Source organism: Saimiri boliviensis, chromosome 5, assembly GCF_048565385.1.
Source record: "Saimiri boliviensis isolate mSaiBol1 chromosome 5, mSaiBol1.pri, whole genome shotgun sequence".
NCBI classification, from domain to species: domain Eukaryota; kingdom Metazoa; phylum Chordata; class Mammalia; order Primates; family Cebidae; genus Saimiri; species Saimiri boliviensis.
In genome coordinates this window covers 123,248,241-123,267,980 of record NC_133453.1, presented here as the reverse complement: position 1 = coordinate 123,267,980, position 19,740 = coordinate 123,248,241, and the positions used below count along the sequence as shown (strand labels likewise).

Sequence of the window (19,740 nt, the reverse complement as noted above, 5' to 3'; positions counted from 1 at the left end):
ACTCCAGTAAACCAGGAATCATTTTAATCTCCAGAGTAATCTTGTTAAGGGGACTGTTATTATCTTCGTTTATCAGCGAGAGAACTAGAGCTAAGAGATGTGAAATAAGTTGCTCAAGGTCACATAACTTGTAAGTGGCGGTTGGAGAATAAGAACTTGGGGCTGTCCAGGATGCTGCTACCCAAGGCGATGGTGACATGAGACAGCAGGCTTGATGAAGCCTCAGGCAGTGATGAGGAAACTTCTTTGTGTCCCCACTGAGAGTGAGACATAATCCCCAGTTTCTGCAGCAAATGAATAACTATTGGCATTAGAAGGGTTGACACTGAATTGTATACTTTAAAAGGGTGGAGTATATGGTATATGAATTATATCTCAATAATTTGTTTTAATAGTAATAGAAATTACTGAATATTGGAAGTTTGGGAGGTTCTAAGAGCTATCTCTGACCTCTTAAGGAACTTTAGTTCAGATTCATAGCAATTTATTAACTGCTTGAGTTCACTGAGCTGCATTTGAAAAATAGACAAAATTTCCAGACCCTGCCTTTGTGCAGCTCTCTGAGACCTCTATGTTGGCCATAGCCATTTATCTGAGGAGGGGCCTACGGGGAAGTGATTCCTAGAGGTTGGTGTGGCATTTATACTATCAACCAGAAGCTACTGAATATTATTAGTGAGATGTTTAGTAAACATGACTGTAGGAAACCATTTTTTTAAACCAATTTTTAACATCATGCAGAATTTCCCTTTACTTGAAAGAAAAGGGCTGCTGTCATGTCTCTCTGAGACTATTTCCAGCCACTAATTTATCTGGCAAGAATGAACAACCACATTTGGGAAATTTGTTAGCACTTAATCTTCTAAATCGGTTTCAGGGGGCTTGTAGAATTTTTTAAAAAAATTCTACCGTTGAAAATTACATCATTTGGCATGTTTTTATACTCATATTCAGAATGGACACAACTTTTCCGTGTGAGTGGTTTTGTTAAGTCAGTGCATATACGTACACATGCACACATACACAGATGCACACTCAACACATGTACACAAGCATGCACAAACACATCCTCACCCATTTATGCCACGAATAGATGTATCAATAGGTAAAAGTTACTGAGCTAAAACATCTTCCTAAAGGAGACTGCTGTGTGTATGCATTTAAAATATACGGAAAGCCAGTGCTTTCCTTTCTGTGGACTTAATAGAGCAGAATAAAAAAATTTCAATACAAACAGGACTGGAGTTTCAAATATTCGACTTGGTAGCACTTTGAAAAGAGCTAGGTGTCTTACAAAAAGCAGTGGGAAGAAAGGAAGGCAATGAATTTGGGGGCATCTGAGTCATGATTTTCTGCAACATTGACCTTGCCATTTGGAGTTCTTTCCCTGAAACTCTGCATGATGGCCTCACTCTGCGGTTTTATGATATTTGTATGTTAACCTGGAATCTACATTTAATATTTCTACCTTTAGTCAACAGTGTTTTCTGAATGAAAGGAAGAATAAGCTTAAGCAGCTTAATTTTGAATAATGAGCCTGAGAGTGGACATAGGAACAAAGGTGTTTATCCAAATTGTTTGTGTTTGATATTTTTTTCTTTTGCGGTCAGGGTTTGCAGATTATGAATTGTTGGGTACAGTGGCTAAGGAAAGGCAGTGGATGCTGCCAACAATCATGAGTCCCTCAGCCCTTGAGAAAAGGACAGAGATCAAGAAAAGAGTGACATTTTCATCTTCTCAAACTGGTGCTCCATCGACTACACCTTGGAAATCTTCAGGGATCTTAACATAATGATGTTTGGCTCCCACCGCCAGCGATCCTGGTTTATTCCATCTGGGGATGGGCCTTAATGACTCCCCAGGTGATTCCATCTAATATGTAGCAAAGCTTGAGAGCCACTGTCCTTAACTGATCATTGCCAACCCTGGTGATCTTACTCTGATCTGTGGAGCCTACACCCCAGTGATTCAAGTGATCTGGGGTGGGACCCAGGCATTGGTATGTTTAAACAGTTCCCCAGGTTATTCTGAGGTGCAACCAAGGTGAAAACCCATGGAGTTGCCTTGTCAACGAGAGGAAACTTACTGCATTCATTATTTGTCCTTGATGTTCCCTACTCTGCAGTTATTCTTTGCATGCCTACTGTGAGCTGATGTGTTGGATGCTGCAGGGAATATAACAATGAATTTGACACAATCTCGGTTCTTTGGATGTTTATGAGGCTGCAAACAATTACAGTTTGTGGTGTTTGCTGCTTAATGAAGCTGACCGGAAAACATCTTGAATTTAGATATGGAAAGCCTTGCTCATACATTATCTCATTGAAACCCCACGATGACCTAGTGAGAAAGGCATAAAAAAATGTAAACTCACAGAAGTTAGGACTCTGCTCAAATTTACATGGCAAAGAAAGCTAGGAACCAAATCTTCTAATGCCTAAGCAAGAGAGTCCTTTTGGCACTACCATTTTTTTTTCCCTTTCTTCTGGCAATACCATTAATATATCAAAGCTGAGATGGGAAGTGGGAGAATCAGAAAGGCAGAAATAGAGATGGAGAAAGTGGTGTTCAGATCAGGTTTGAGTGTATATCTGGCTGAGTGTGTGTGTGACAGTGTGTATGTGAAGGAATATGCCTTTGAGATTGTATTCAATGGTGCAGTTTTGTTATTCTCTTGAAAATTATACAGCCTGTTAACAAAGTATAGCAGAAAATAGAATTTACTGTCATCTTTAGAAAGATTAAAAATCTGTCCAACATGAAAAGGTCATTTCTATCTGTGAGAAAAATTTTTTAAAAAGAGTTATTAAGGCCAACTTAGGTTTCTACAGATACTGAGTAGAAATAGTTTCACCAGCTAGAAATGGCATTGTCAAGCCTAGAAAAAGGAAATTACTGTAGATGTTTCAAGCAAAGAGGAATTTAATGCAAGGAATTTCTATGATGGTATTGACAGGGCTGGAGAAGCTAGAGGAATAAGGTGGTAGTACTCACAAACTGGGGCACTGCTGGTGCCCTTTCTTAGATGACCTATTGGAGGAATCACACAAATTGCTGGAGCCTACAGTTACCTGCTGTCGACGCTGCTCTGCCAGAGCTGGAAGCAGAACGACTTCTTCTTTCCCATTGCTTTCTAATCTCCTCTCACTGTCTCCCATTGGCAGAATTCAGCATTAACACACTGACCCAGAGGTCTTAATCATGTTTGCACCCATACATGCACAATACAGAGAAGATTACAGCAGGGCAAGGTGAGGCAGAAAGCGGGCAGTAGCATCCAACAGTCACCTAACAAGCAGAGAGGCATGGGGTCTGGAGGCAGCCACTATAACCACCACAACTCGGGGGTTTCCCTTAGTTTTTTAGACTTAGGAATTTGATTAATAAAACACTCAGATGTGATTTGAAACCTGATTGAAAATAACTGTTACAGACTGAACCATGTCTCCTGCAAATTTCGTACGTTGAAACTCCAACCCCCACTGTGACTGTATTTGGAGACAGGGCATTCAAGGAGATAATTAAGGTTAAATTAGGTCATAAGGTGGAACTCTAATGTGCTGGAACTGCTGTCCTTATAAGAGGAAGAGACAGAGGGATGTGCACACACAAAGCAAAGCCACGTGAGGACAGAGTGAGAAGCTGTCCACCTACAGGGCAAGGAGAGAGGCCTCACCAGAAACCAACTCTGCTAGCACCTTGATCTTGGACTTGTAGCCTCCAGAACTTTGAGAAAATAAAGGTCTGTTGTGTCATCCACTCAGTCTGTGTTGTTCTGACAGCCCAAGCTGTCTAATATACTAACCAAATACATAAATAAATACAATGAGTCCGATGTTAAGTTGCAAATTTGCACTAAAAATGTAATTTTTCAAAAGATTGTCTACTTATATTTGTTGGTCAGCATGTTCTTCTTCTACAAGTGAAACTACATAGGAGTCAAAGAAAGTTGCAGGTTTGCTTGATGATACTAGTCTCTGAATTAGTTGAGTTAGATGGATGGTACAAATGGACCAGGTAATCCCAGGCATCTTTAGAATATGGTATATACTCCTTTCTCCTCTGGACCTGCAGTCTCTGCTGGATGTATGTAGTCTTTTCCAAGCAGTGTGAGGAATGGGAATGTTTCAGCCTTTCTGATATTTTCTTTGTTAATCACGTCCCTTTTCAAATTGCTGCATCCTGGTTGCCATGCTGTTTCTTTTAGATAGTCTTCCTTTGATCCACTTGGATGAATTTACTCTGACTCATTCCATGATTGTTTTATGGTTTAACTCACAAATTTTCACCTTCTTGGAGTGGGGCCAGTATGTGCACCTAGGCTGGGAATTGGCCAGGATGTGCTGCTATCATTGTACTGCTTGTTGCCATTGTCAGCCCTTATTGGACTGTGCCTTTATGATTGGCCAATGCTTGTGCCATGTTGTTGCTAAATAATTTTAATGTCATCTCTGCCTATATTATTGGTACCATAAAATATAAAAAGAAGTTGACCAAATCCATTTAGAAAGCTGTTGAATCAGCTTTCCACATAGACAGACTGGGCTGTTTGAGAACTATCAGAAGGATCCCCATTTCCCAAAATGGCAGCCTTATGTGCCTGTGAAGTAACATAAAATCCAGTAGCTCAAGTTCCTCTATTTTTTTTTTTTTCCTGTTTTTGAGACAGAGTCTCACTCCATCCCCAGGCACCAGGCTGGAGTACAGTGACGAGACCTTGGCTCACCACAACCTCCGCCTCCCCGGTTCAAGCAATTCTCCTGCCTCAGCCTCCCAAGTAGCTGGGACTACAGGCACGCACCACCACGCCTAGCTAATTTTTTTTGTAATTTTAGTAGAGACGGGGTTTCACCATGTTGGCCAGGATGGTCTCGATCTCTTGACCTTGTGATCCGCCCCCCTCAGCCTCCCAAAGTGCTGAGATTACAAGTCAAGTTGCTTTTAATGAGTTTAATCATATTTGCCAGAAGGGATGATCAATATATCTAATATTTAAGTCTTAACCTACATGTGTCTGTCCCCAGCCTAACTATTTCAATGGCTTATCTCACTAATCATCATAAAGCCCTACTATGAAGAAGTTCCTATTATTAGTGCCATCATATACAGTAAGCAGTGGAAGCTTACAGAGGCTAAATAATTCATTGGCTGTTACCCGCTAGTGAGGAGTAAGTGAATTTAAAACCTAAGATTAACCTTTGTCTTTAGAATAAGCGCTGCAAGAGTTATCCTGGTCTCTAAGCCTCTGTGGCTTTTGTGTACAACTCAGCCCTTTGCTCACACATTCTCTTCCTGGCTATTTTCTTCCTAAGAAATAGGTCCTCTTTTAGCAAAGTTCTTTTCTGATTCTTTCCCAGATAAAAGTCTATTCCTTCTATGTGAAATGATCTTTACCCATCTTTCTACATGGCTGCCTTCTACCCTAAGCACTCTATCCAAAAACTATCCCTGTTCATGTGCTTGGCACTTTTATACCACCTCCTGGGGGTTATTTCCATCATACTGTACCTACTACAGTTTGGAGCAGTTTGTTTATTTATTCTCTGTATGCCTCACTAAAATATGCATTCCACAAAGGCAGGAACTTGGTTTTTCTTGTACATGACTGTGTCAAGTTAGTAAGGACTAACGTATTCCATATGTTAAGGACGGTATTCCATACGGTATTCCTAGGGTGTTCCTACCGTCTTCTATGCAGTAGACACTCAATACATATGAGCTAATGGCCAAAGTGCAATCTATTGTGAGCTATCAAACTCCCATGCTGTTTGGGATCAAGACTTAGGAGGTAATGTTTCTGGTGAAGGGGGAAATATGAGGGCCTGAGTAGTCTCTAGCTGGTTCATCATTGCAGAAGGTGTTCTGAACTACCGATGAATACAGTCCCTGAGGCTGGGGGAGAGGGGGAATGCTACAAAGTGGGCAAGAACAGCTGGAAGTAGGAAAGGCAGGCTCCCAAACAAATTTCAGTTGACTAATAGTCTTGCCTCTAGCAGTATACAGAACTAACTTCTTTTCTGAAAAATACTGCCTAGAATTTTAGAAAATGATGTTGAAATATTTGAATTTCATCCTAAATTCTGATTGAACTCTTAGGAGTTTCTGAGTGGACCAGTGATGTATTAAAATTAGTGTTCTTGAAAGTAAGAGATGAAATGACTAACATGGAGGAGGGAGCCTAAGCTGGAACATGAGCCCATCAGTTTCCCACGATTGACTATAGTTTGGGCATCCCCTATCTCAGGCACCACTGTCTCAACGCTCTTTATGGAGGAAACCAAGAGAGAGAGCCCACATCCTGTGGGCTATGAAACCCTGTCAGACTTGGAGCCATTGAGAGTTGTGGACCATATTTCTTTTCAATTATATTTAAAAATTGATTGGTATGGCATTGTGTTAATTTCATCTCTTCTGTATCAGCAGTGCAATGGCTATGTTTATTTATGAGGATCATGTGCAATTTCTATACTTCAAAGTGCCTTCTGAATCATCAAGGATATATTGAATTATGTTGACTGGTATTTCAAGTTAACTGTTTTAAATGTAATCTGTGGGTAATTATAACTTACATATGAGTTGTAATTTACTGAATCTAAATTATTTTTTCACACATCATTTGATTGCTATTATTGTGTTTTGTAGTTGAGAAAAAATGAGTTTCAGGGAAGTTAAATGACTTGTCCAAGGTCACTTGGCTAGTGGATAAGAAATCCTGGGCTGTAATCTATTTCTTTTATTTCAAGCCTTTAACATCTGTGAAAATTGGAAGCTAGCACTTAACATATATGATGAATCCTTATTAACTAGAATACTTAATCATTCTAGAAAAAGCAATCTCAGTGGAGTTCAGGATGAGCTATATCTAATATGGAAAAATACAGTGAATGTTCTATAAATATTCATTGACAGTAATGACATCACCCACCATTCATTTTGAATCAATCTATCCCAAAAGGAATGTATCTTACAATATTCCTCAAATATTTTTAAATGACATATTTTTAAATTAAATATTGACAACGATGTTCATGTTTCAGTTTCCCTTCATTGGACTTTGAGCTCAATAACTCTTGGTTATGGAGCATGGTTTTGTCAGTTTGATCTCATGGAATTTGCAGACAGCATCTATGTGCACAGTAACAGAATGATTCTGGCTGATAGAGGACGGGTGTGAAGCAAGTGTGGCATGAAACGGACTGTTTGCTTTTTTCCACAGTCTGCTGATTCAACCTGCAAACCCATTCCCCAACTCCATTAGCAAAACCTATAAAAACACAGGGGCCGCCATAAAGACAACCTGACATTTGTAACACGAAGTGGTCTTTTGAGTTGAGAGAGCCCAGTTTTATACTTATTATTTGGGACTGGGTGTTTTTTTGGCTTCAATGCTTGTTTCTGGTTAGAGAGCTGAAAACAAAGGTCTAAACACCGTGCACTTGGATAGTAAAACACATGTTCACTTTTTTCAGTGACCCTGGAAACAGACGGGGGATTATTATAAGTCACAAAGGAAAATAAATAACTTCATCCATGGAGGGAAAGAGACAGCTCGAGAAAAGGGACTTTGGAAAAAGGCTGTCTCTAGACAGCAGTCTTGTGGTAAGTACTAAATATTCATTTACCACTCTATATGTTTTGGCTTTAAATGCATTATTCTTTGACTGTTATTTCCTGAACCCTGTGCTTTTGAAACCTCTCTTCCAGTTACCCCATTAGCAACAGCCCTTGAGAATTCATTTCATTTATTTTTTACAAACTCAAAGCCAGCAAATTGTTGGAATGTTTGTATAGTGTCTTAATAGGCAAATGTCATAATCTGTCAACATTATATATAATTATATTCTAGCTGATGTAGACTTCGGCCTATATAAAAACACTACTGTATAGCTGATGCCAAATGCTAAGCCTATATATAGTTTTTCCATCACTCATTTATCTTAACCTTGGGGGTAAGTTGAACAAGAATTCAATACAGCTTCAAATATTGAAGAGCCAAGGAAGTCTCTGAAATCTTCTTGGGTATGTGCATTAGTTCAGTTGTCTGTAAAGTTTCTAAGAGGTTTAATGCTGATGAACATTATTCTTAACAACCTGGTTGTGTTTGGTATCAGGTATGAGATTCTGGTCAGTCCAGTGAAACAGACTAAGTCACTTTAGACTAAGTCTGATGGTTGGCCACTCTTCCACAGTCTCTGAGCTAACATGCATGAGTCACCTTTTCTGTTCTCCAATGCATGTGAACAGAGCAAGGAATCCAATCAAGCAAACTTGAAATAGAAAGCAAACTTTCTGAGACAGAGATTTTACTTGGTTCCTTCTTGTGCATGTTTTATAGGGATGTGCTTTATTCACTTGTATATTCTCAGCACCTGGCCTGGAGTCTAGCAGAGAGGGAGTTCAATGAAATATTTATTAGTTTGATTTATCCATTATCCCTTTCAAACTTTGCAGCTGTAGTTCTTGCTCTGTCATGCACAGATTACTTATTTACCTCCTAACGGCTGAGGCTCCTCCTCACAAATTGTTCATAGATGTGAGTTTCTGGGACTTGAGGAGACGATTGCATTAAGCATTTATGTCAAGCTTTTCTCTCCTTATTCAGAATCAATGGCTGTGTCTATTTGGGCTGTGCATTGACCAGCCTACCTTCAGAGGCTGACTTTGGTGCATTTTAAGTTCTCCTCTCTGTAGATCTGACCCCATCTCACATCCTACATCTTGATAGCTCCAGGTTGAATGTGGTGACAGTGGTGTGTGAGTGTGTCTGTATATCTGTGTGTGTATTTGTGTGTGTATTCCCTTTTTTAACTTCTGGGGAAACTTGGGATAAAGAGATAACTTCTCTGCCTCTCCTTTGCAGAAGGAAAACACTTTTTACATATCAGCGTGCCAGTAGGGTTTGTCTTAGCCCTAGGCAATGGACAGATAAAACTGTATGATATGATGTGAGCAGCTCAAGAAAGATTCTTTTATCCCAGAAATGTCATCTGTATTGGTTGGTTCCCAAAGCCATAGATTTCTGCCTCAGATCTCAAGCTGTATGCAAATATCCTATAAAGTTAAACATAATAAGCTATTGTCTTTCAATAATTTATAGTAGCACTTATTAATAAATGGCCTTGGGTCACTGTCAAATGTCAACCAGATGAGCAAAATTTTGTTGAGAGAATAGGTAAAACAGAAGAATGCAGAGCCCAGAGCACTGGAAAGGTAGGGACAGGGTGGGACAGGGCAGGGGGACGTGAGTGACCATGAATGGGGACCTTAGGTACCTGCAAATCAGAAAAAGGGAAACAGTGTCAATGCTCATATTTAAATTTTTTCTAAAGATAGCTTGAATATCAGCATAAGTAAAATCCTGTCACATTACCAGTCTAGCTGAAAACCCTAAATCGAGCTTGCATTCTTCTTGGCATATGGCTGTACCCTGAGACTTGTTGAGGGCTGCAAATATGTTGCTTGACTTGCTGGCATAGAAGAACACTATGAAAATGAGAACTTGTTTGGCACCACCTGAGAAACTTAATCCTGTTAAGTCTCCCTGTATCATGCTTAGGAGAGTTTTTATACTAGTGAAATCTTTTCTTTGTTTCCTAGAGGCAGACTGTGTTACATCTGCATGCCCAGATTGGGAAATTTCTGAAGAAGGGTGTTCTTTCCTATCACAGTGTATAGGGGGGTGCTTAAATGCTATTTAACATTACAGCACTTAGACCATGTGACTACAATTTTGCCCTTGGTTGCAGTATCATGTCCTCCTCTTCAAGTAAGATGCGACTTCTGGGACAAAAGCAGCTAGGGTATTCTATCTGAGTTGATTCTTTGGGAATGGAAAACATTGAACGCACCTTGAATGAATTCCAACTATCAGAAAGAGACCTAGACTGGGATAAGATCAAAGATGCCTGACCTGTGGAGGATCCGAACTCAAGATGTTGCGCTCCTTGTCAGCTCTATGCAGAAGCCACACAAACTACTAGGCAAGAAGCAGGTAGGGAAGATGCTAGTTAAGGGCTGCTGTGAAATACAAGAAGAAAACAATAACAACAACAAAATCTCGGGCATTATAGTAGTTTTTATTTCTAAGGGATGCTTTTTATTTTATTTTTTGAATCTAGAATGCTAAAGTGAAAATGGGTTATCCAAGTCCCCTCACTTTGCAGACTACTTAAGGCCCAGAGAAGTTATCTGCTTTTGATACACTGAGCTCACATGCTACGATGACACCAAAAAGTAGAACAACCTGTCACTTAAGTTCTTCATCTTTCATTATATACTGTCCCAGGAAGAGAAGATGTTCTTTTGGGGAACTGAATGGAGGAGAGAGAAACATATTACTTTCTTAAGTCTTGAAATTCCACTACAGTAATCATCATGACCCATATTTTTAAGCGTTAGGGGGCCCAGAGGTAATTTCCACTTTCAGATTTTTGCAGAAAAATATTCCTCATAATGTATTGCAAGAATAAGGTACTATTAACTTCATTACACTTTTTATTTTATATAATCAAGTCACTGAAGTGTTGAGTAGAAATTATAGCTCCCTTGCAACGACTTTTACATTTTTAGACAGGAAGAGCCACAGAATAAGGAAACTCACGGCCCAAAAACTGAAAAAAGCTCCAACTGGGGAAAGTGAGTTTGTGGTTCTTAGTCATGTGCCTGCGGAGGGTTTGAGTGTGTGTGTGTGTGTGTGTGTGTGTGTGTGTATGCGCGCACGCACATATACACATACACGTATGTGCGCCCTGATAACACTGAAATCTTTATTGATGGTGATTTTTTTTTACTTTATAAATCACCCTTTAAAAAGAGAAAGTGATACACAAGTGAAACTGAAATGAAAAATATGTGTTGTTGTGGGGTGGAGGTGCCAAGGCCCGTTGACAAAAACAGGTGCCTACCAGTTTGCCTCCACCAGTAGGAGTGTGCGGAGTAGCCATATATTCACAGCAAGTACAGTCTTCTCTCTGTAACAATGAAAATCACCCTAGAAATCGAGGTTTCTTCTTGACCCAAAACTGTTCAGCCCTCCCCAGGATGCTTTTTGATCAGCAAAAGTCATCATTTCACGCTGTGCGCTTTTATTTGCAAGACTCATTCCCCGGCTGCCCATGTAGCTGTTTGACACTTGTCGCTGTGATAGCATTTAGCTGATGAGCATGCTGGAGAGTGAGTTATCTTTCTTACCAGCTCATTTAAGTAGCAAACATTCTATTTTTAATTTGGGGAAAATACATTTAGCTTTTAAGCACAGATGAGAGTAGCAGTATGAATTCCTTTTTGGCACCCTCTTCTCTTTACCCTACAGAAGACGACAAAATGTTGGCCACACTAAATCCTCAGCCCTGACAGCAATATAGTTTTTATAAGTTTGTAGAGCAAGAAAAAGACCTGCACATGTCCCTAAATTCATCCTTCAGCCTCTTGACTGTTTGTATTCAAATTATTTTCGTAATCAAGCCTTCCACCACATTCATTAACACAAAGCCAATCAACAAGCACGACTGAAAACCAGCTATGGGGATGTGCTAAATGGTTTCCATTTTTCCCTCCAGATCCACTCTTTAACCTTCTTTGCCTGGCCCATCTCTCTTGGAGGATGTACCACGTGGACCTTGTCTTCTGGCATCTGGTTGGGTTTGGCCAGTGGAAGAAAGAGGTCCCGCTGGTCTCCTGCTTGTCTCCTAGCAGAAAAGAGGTCGAGATATTTGTTCTCCCGCTCTCACCCTGCTTGTTCATGGACCAGGACAGGAACTTGGCACCTTTGTCTAAAGTTGCAGCTTTTGTTGGACAACCCTCTCCCCATAACTCCAGCTATAGTTAGAACCACAGCTCTCTCTGTGATCTGGCACCTTCACTTTTCCCATACCCCTTAAGGATTCTTTGTAGTAATGGCTCTTGGATATTGCTGGCCCATTGTGTGTTGGCTTGCCTTAGCTCTTCCCACAATTCAGTAAGCAGTCCCTTTACCAAAGTCTCCTCAGTTAGATGCTTTAGCATGCCGTCTCTTTCCTGCAAGGTCTCCCTGGCTGATACAGGGTCACAGACTTCCTTAAGTGTTTCTAGTTTATCTGGGGAAGCTGTCCTAATAAGCAGGAAAAATATCGTCACATGGAAATGAATAGTGTGGCACGGACAGTAATAGGAGCTGAGGTCACTCTGGGAAGATGCAAGGAGGGACCGTGGAGGAGCTGTAATTGGAGTTGTGTTTTGAAGCAACAGAGGGTATTTGGTAAGTGCGGACTGGGAGAGTAAAGAAAAAAGAAGCAACTCAAGGCTATTGGTCCTGCATCATTTGGTGCCAACTCATATCATTACTGATTCTTTTTTCTCCCAGGGAAACATCTTCCTCGTATTGAATTTAAATCTTTGCTGTTATATCTTCAGTTATTTCCCCCCTGTTTAGTGACTAGACATAATTCTGAAGAAGGAATAAGCACACTCTTTCTGTAAAGGTCCAGATAGTAGTTACAACTGCTCACCTTTGTCTCAGGAAGAGAGCAGCCTCTGAAGACACATGATCAAATGTAGCTATTTTATTTACAAAAAAACAAACAAACAAACAAACAAAACCCCAAAACAACAACAACAACAACAAAAAACTATTTACAAAGAGAGGCAGTAGGCTGGATTCTAATGGACATCTGCATGCATAAGAGAAATGGGAAATATGGAAGTCCTGGTTTACCTTTTCTGGGTGCTGTCTTTTTAAGTAGTAATTTGTGTTTACCATCAGTATATGTGATGTGTGACAGAGAGAGGAGCAGATTTAGGCTGTTATCAAAGGTGCATATACCCCGGTAGGAAGAATAGGGGAACAGAAAAATGTTTAGAAGGCATTTGCTAAATATTTATAAAATATTGACATAGGGTATGTTCAACCTTGCTGATACTTTTTCTAAATGCAAAATAGAGGTATTGCTGTTGTTGCTTACTACAACCTATAGCTAATGGATTATGAATACCAGGAAGACAAAAGTCTTCATTCTGTAGTGCTTCAGGCATGACTGGATCTTTCTTGACTCTCTTGGTTTGCTTGTTAGACCTCCTCTTACCATAGGGATGCTGTACAGAGCACAAAACCCCAGCTTCTTATAGAAAGTTTTCAGCTACTCTAATCTCAGTTTCCCTTGACCATGTCTACTGATAAAAGCTTATATAAAGTACTGTTTTCCCTATGCCCCTGGCCATTGGGAACATGCTAAGTTGTACTCTGGGAAACCTGATCTTTGTCTTCTGATATCAAGGTGGTTTTGAGATTTCCCAAATGAGCATCAAGTCAGGGAGGGCCAAAGAATGAGAGGGAGATTTTTAATTCCCCAACTGCCTCATTTCTTCTAACTGGGCTATTTATTATTTCAGTGTCTCTTAAATGTACTTAGAACAGAGACCAAGTCCTAAGGCACATATCTGAAGGTATGGTGATGTCTGAGGATGTAGCCAAGGCCATTTTTAGGAAAAAAGCAACTGGTAGAGAATAGACTGTCTTTGGCCTGGTTTAGCAACCTTTCCAAAGTGTCATGCTGAAATTTTGACTGTGCCCCCTTGAGAGTGGGCAGGGGTGGAGTTAGAGAAGTGTCAGACCCTTAGATGAGAATCTACGCAGTGAATCTGTCCACCAGCTGAGCTCGGCCAATCACTGCAGGTCCAGAAATGCAGGAGAAGTGCCCTGCCCACCTATTCTCCAACAATGCAGATCTCTGGGTCTCATGGATGGATCTGGGGGCAGATGAGCTAGGAGAAGGCAGGGGAAGCTGGGCCAGGTGGGCACCACCCACATGTGCTACTTGCTAAAGGTCTTGAAGGGGTTCTAGAAGAGTGGGAAGAGATTAGATCTTAACAAGAAAAGTCTTGGAGGGCCATTGGAGATCTGTAGCAACACTGGTGCTGAGGGCAGAGTATGAATAAAGGATGGAAGTACACTAGGTCCAAGCAGTGGGCATAGAGCATGTCAGCAATGGAGATGACAGAGGCTAACATCAAAGCCACTTTAGCAGACAGCTCAGCATGTTCAGTCAGTGAATCATGCATTAAGTCTCAACCAGGATGGCTTCCTTCCCTTTAATAGTAGCCGAAATTTATGGAGGCTTAATATAGGCCAGGCATGCTGCTCAGTACTTTGTATGAAAACTGCCATTTAATACTTAACAACAACCCTTTAAGGTAGGAACTCTAATTATCCCTATTTTACAAATGAGAAATCTGATGCTTAATAAGTTAATCAACTTCCTCAAGGCAATAGAACTGGTAAGTGATAAAGTTGGGATTTCACTTCAGGTCTGGCAACCTCCAGACTAGACTGCATCTGCACAGCTAACAACTCTGAAGCAGAAAACTCTTTTATGCCAGTGCCTGGGAGCTTCTTCACGGTGCTTCACAATGTTAAAGAGCACCAGCTACCTCAACAGGAGTAGACCATACGCATTAGCACGTCTGCCTTATCTGTGTCCACTGATGAGCCTGCAGTTTAGAACAGTCTAGATCAGAGGGAGGCCAGACTAGGTTTCAGCAAAATAATTGACAAAGGAGTAGAGGTGGGAGGGGAAGACTTAGAAGGAATACAGAACATGGGTCTAGGTCTACTTTCTGATCTTGTGATTTTCTGATGAACCAGACCTTGGAACCAACTTTATAAGAGATTGTAATTTATAATAATGTGTGTGTGTGTACACAGTATACAATTTTATGTTTTTATTCATATGAAGACTGATTGTGGTGTGTACATGTACAAGGTGGAGTAATTGACTAGAATGGGAGAAGAATAGGGAGGAATTGGTGAGTGATGGGGAACATCCAGCACATAGCTGTCCCCCAGCATGCAATGGGGTTTATGACTTGAGTGATGGTTCTACCAAACAGCTGCACATTCTCTCTGCTGGGCCACTGACTGATGGAGGTGAGTAGAGAGTCAGAAGCATTTCCAATGAAGAGATTCTGGAAGAAATGCCATTTGTCTGCCCATCACTTGCAATTGGTACTGCCTCCCCTGATGTTGTCTGAAGGAAGATCCACCTTCATTGTGGTTGTCACTCACTCTGAATGGCTCCTTTGCTTCCTTCTCTCCTTCCTCTCATTTCTGAAAAGAAGGCAGACTGCTGTCAAAGCCACATGTTCCAGAGTTCTTATAAACATGCCCATTTCTGAGCTGGCATAATACCTGCTTCTGGCCTTTTCATATGCCCACAGGCCTGTGTGCTCTAGAACAGGATATCTCAGCCCTGACACTGTTGACAGTTTGGACCTGATCATTCTTTGTCATGAGGGCTGTCCTGTGTATTGTAGAATGTTTGTTGGGACACCAGGCTTCTACCCACTGGATGTCAGGCACACCCCTCCCTCATTGCAACAACTCAGACTGTCTCCAGGCATGGCCATATGTCCCCTGAAAAGAAAAATCACCCCAGGCTGATCTCAACTGTAGGCTTCCTGAGGGCATGGGTCATGTCATATTCACACTGGGTTCCTAAAGTTTGACCCAAAGAAAAAGCTCGGTAAAATGAATGAATGAGTGAGTGAACTTAGTAGTGACCAAATACTGAATATGGGATAAGTGGGGCCCACATACAGCAGGCCCAGAGTGCTGTTTGAGAAGGTTGGAGAGAAGAAGTAGCATGCTGCTTTTCAGCTTTACCCAAGGATGGGTCTAGTGTATGTGTAAAGTTTTTTGTCTGTTTTACACCAGAGATTATTGGTATGATATCCTGGACTCTCTTGAGTCCCAAGGTGCTTGATAGGAGAGATTTATGAACAGACTTCCAGGGCTTTGAATTCTCTGATACATTTTAGGTTGTGTGCATTTGTATATTTTTTCTGGGGAGCGAGTCTGTAGGTATAATTAGATTCCCACAGGTATCTGTAATGCAGGAATGGTTCACCTGCCATTAGTGCTGACCATAGCACCTGCTCATGGATGGCTTCCCTTGCTGGAGTCATGGAGCAGGAGCTCAGGTGACATTCACCTGTTTCATTCACCTGTATTCAGCTGCTGCGATAAGTGTTGTCTGACAGCATCAGAGGTAGTTCTGTGCATCCTTGTTGACGCTGAAATCACTAAAATAGGAACTGGACACCTTTGAAAGCCTTTTATAAATGCTGTGTTATTGACAGATGATAAAATGAGACTGCTTCTATAGCAGAAATAAGTACAAATGAGTAGAGGTGTTTGCTTGGCATGTTCTGTGTGTTTCTCAGGGCTCCAAGATCTGTTTGTCATTCTCCTGGTGTCTCACCATCTTTCAACAATGGGAATCATCAGATCATACAAGTTTCCATGGCAACTGAGTTTTCCACATCATCCTCTGGCAGCCTAGGATTGTTCCCATGGCAGACTCTCTAGTGCTTTGTCCATAACAAGAGGTAAAGCTTTCATCGATCCTCTTAGAAGCTGGTCCCAAACCTGACAGTCACCTGGATGTCCCTCTGATATGTGCCTGCTCTTCTTTTTTGAGTTTCTCATTGATCAGCACAGGAATGGAACACCTACTGGGTCTGAAACACAGCGATATGAATGCTAAGAAATGCAAACCATGATTTCTGCTTTGCAAAGCTTTAAAAAAAAATCTTGTCACATATACACAAATCATAATACCAGGAGGTTTACAGTGGTGCAGACAAGACTGATGGGTCTACAGAGAGGAAGTTGTTCTTCTGGCTATTTTGATCAGGGAGGGCTTCCCCAAGGAGGCTTTCATATCTTCCCCCAATAAATTGGTCTAAATTTAATCTATGTTATCCCTGAGTTCCCTGAAGCAGAAATTTATTGAGAAAACCGCAGTGTTTTAAAAGAATGGGGTGTGACTCCAGGGTGTTTGGCTGGCACTTGAGAAATTGCCAAGACCCTAAGCAAGGTCTACTATAATCTTGAATTATTGTCCTAACTTTCCTCTTGCCCCCTCTGGCCACCCCTCCCAACTCCTCTATCAACATGCTCTTACCCCTAATTCCTGGGGCAAGGCAAACTGCATCACATAGCTAAGTCATTTTTATGTCTTTTCTTCTCATTCCTTCATCAGTGTATGCTGTACAAACTGTAAATATATTAGCTGTATTTCAGCAGCCTGGGTATCTTACGCTAATTTACCACCCAGTACTATAGTTCATTATTATCAGTTAATATTTTTAAACATCCACAGGATTCATGGCCATGAATGGGGCAGCATTTCTCATTACTTCGTGTTGAGTTGCCGTGTTCCATTGCCCTGGCTTAGCTTCACCAGTATTTATGATCTTTCTGCCAGTTTTCACGCAGCCCTCATCTCCAGCCAATTTCAATTAATATTTCAAAAGGAAATCCAGAAGCCATCGCATTCAAACGCTTCAGTTAACACCAGATGCGCTGCCTCCATTCTGGCCCTTTTATATACTAATTTTCAGTTCTCTTCTAACATGGAATCACATTTGTCTGGGCTGCTCGCTCTAAGCCCAAAAAGTGGTTCCTCCTGGTTCCAGATGTTTCCTCCTCATAAATTTCAGTTTCTTAACTAGGCTTAATGGATCATAATTGTCCATTTCGGAAGACGCCTCCGAGGTTTGCTTGCCTTCTGTCTTTCTGCACCTTTTTGGTTCTTAGTTTTAAACAGTTGTCTTCAGCTTGGTCGGTTTCCGAATGCAATTAATTCATTGACTGCTCTCATGCACACAGATGTGTGGAGGGAAATGAAATAATTTGGTTTGGTAAATTCTGGGGTCCATCTGTCAGAGCCGGCAGATAAGTAGGCTCAGGGGCTGTTGGCCTTTTTGTGAGGAGGAGCTGTTGTGAGAGGCCTGCCGTTTTTGGAGACGGAGTGGCCATGAGGCTGGCAGGGATCCAGCATGGGCCGGCGAACTCTGAGAGTGAAGTCTTTGAAGGCACCAACCAGACAGACTGGGATGAGGCCAGTGCTGCCCTGCATTCTTCCTGGAGTGGACTCCCGGCTAGACTGTGGGTGTGGCAGGTGGCTATGTGAAGATCTCCTGGGCCCAGTTAGGTAGGTCCCTGAGGCAGAATATCTGACCTCGTTCCTGTTTGGTGAGGTGTGACGAGAAGGAAGTGAATGAAAGAGAGAGCCTGTTCTAAAGTCATTAGCCTTTCTCGTCCTTTTAGAGGATTTGAGTAACTTCCCATAATTTGTCTACAAAGACAAAATCAGTAATATTGTTTTTTTTTGTTGTTTACTGCAGCAAGGTCCTGGAAGGAGGTACATTGCACACTCATGCCAGGTACTGGAGAAGAGTTTAATAAAGGGCCTCTTTAAAAGGGGTGCAGGATAAAGACAGCGAAACAAGATAATAATGCAACCCCCTGCAGCTAGAAACAGTGGGGAGCCATTGCCACTAGGCCTAGAAAGTGGCTATAGAACCATGTTGCTATGAGGAGTGAGCCACTTGGCAGGAAATGCCACCTTAAATGAAGGGATATGGTCGACCAACCATGCTGGCTCTGCAGCAAGGGAATCAGGACATGAACACTCCCACCTCATTCTCCTCCCACTATCTTGTCCCCTGTTGGGGCCTCCACTGGCTAAACCCAGTTGGAAGCCAGAGAGAATGGGGACCATGTAGTGTGCTCTGGGCCCAGACCAGGGTGGAGGGGGGTGGAGGGTGGGTGTGGGGAGGCCTGGAATGTATCCAGCACATTGACTCTACAAAGCAATATACTCTGCTACCCTCTCTTCTCACATTTCTGGGCTGAGAAAACACTAGTCCGTTGCTTTCCAGTCCATTCCCTTGGACTTGTCAATTTGGTTTTAGCAGACAATATGATGTGGCACCTTCAGAAGACAAGTTCCATGTAACCAGTGACATGGTCTTCTCTTCAGCAGTCCTGATAAAAGTTGTGTGATGCTGGTGTACCGGGAGGGTGGTCTAGGAGGTGGATCACTGCGTTAGAACTGCGTAAATCTTTAGACTGGAGCTGGAGTTGAAATGTTCGGTAGATGTGTGGCCTTTAGCGAGTTTCTTAAACTCTGAGGATATTTGTGTCTTCAATGGTGGGACATTGTCATGAGGGTTAAGTGAGATAAAGAACAAGGAATTGTTTTGGAGGCTGTGTCGCCCTATGTGAAGGAAATATATTGTTATGATGGGAGTGGTGAAGCTCCTACTTGCTAAACTCCAAAATTTCTATCAAATATAGAAGCAGCAGTGGCAGCCTTAGGAAGAAGGCTGTATTAAAAGCTTGCTGTGTGCAAAGCACTCATTGTAAAGGGTGCTGTGGAAAGAGATACCCTGTAAATGCAGTGGAGAGAGCATGGGTTGGCTGGAGAATGATTCTGAACTGGATTTGAATCCCAACCTGCCACTTACTGCCTGTGTGAGTTCAGCCATGACTCCTGCCTTCTCTGGGTCTCCACATTCACATCTGTTGGTAGAGATGGTCATCTCTTATTCAAAGTGGTGTTGAGTGAATTTAGGGGAAGGGCTCACAACACAAATAGAGTGTGCAGCGCTGTGCTTGGCATGCAGGTTTCTCTACCCTGGAAACATGCAAGCCAGTTGACGTGGCCCTTCCAGATGGCAGCTTTCTTTGTCTGCACATGGAAGGAAGCATTACATATATACCTACATGATGTTTAAAAGTGGCATAGCATATCCATGATGTTATCAGCCAGAAATGTTTGCCCAGGTGTTTACTGCAGGTCTTATCTGACCAACCTCAAATTCCTTTCTTCTTTGTCCAATTGCTCAGTAGTCCCCTATTAATAAGCTGTGCGCCAGACCTTCTTATATGGAGCATTGTGTTTTTCTGGAACTCTTGGC

The 19,740-nt window shown here is 41.7% G+C and overlaps 1 protein-coding gene across 8 annotated transcripts in view; it reads left to right on the top strand.

The window, feature by feature from the left end:
- NCKAP5 (NCK associated protein 5) overlaps positions 1-19,740 on the top strand; it is a 986,396-nt gene that overhangs the window by 136,685 nt on the left and 829,971 nt on the right. For all 8 annotated transcript variants that reach the window (XM_074399885.1, XM_074399884.1, XM_074399883.1 and 5 more), the window contains one exon: positions 7,470-7,599. In XM_074399885.1, coding sequence (XP_074255986.1) covers positions 7,531-7,599 — 69 coding nt within the window. In that variant the 5' untranslated portion in view covers positions 7,470-7,530. The remainder of the gene's footprint in view (positions 1-7,469; positions 7,600-19,740) is intronic.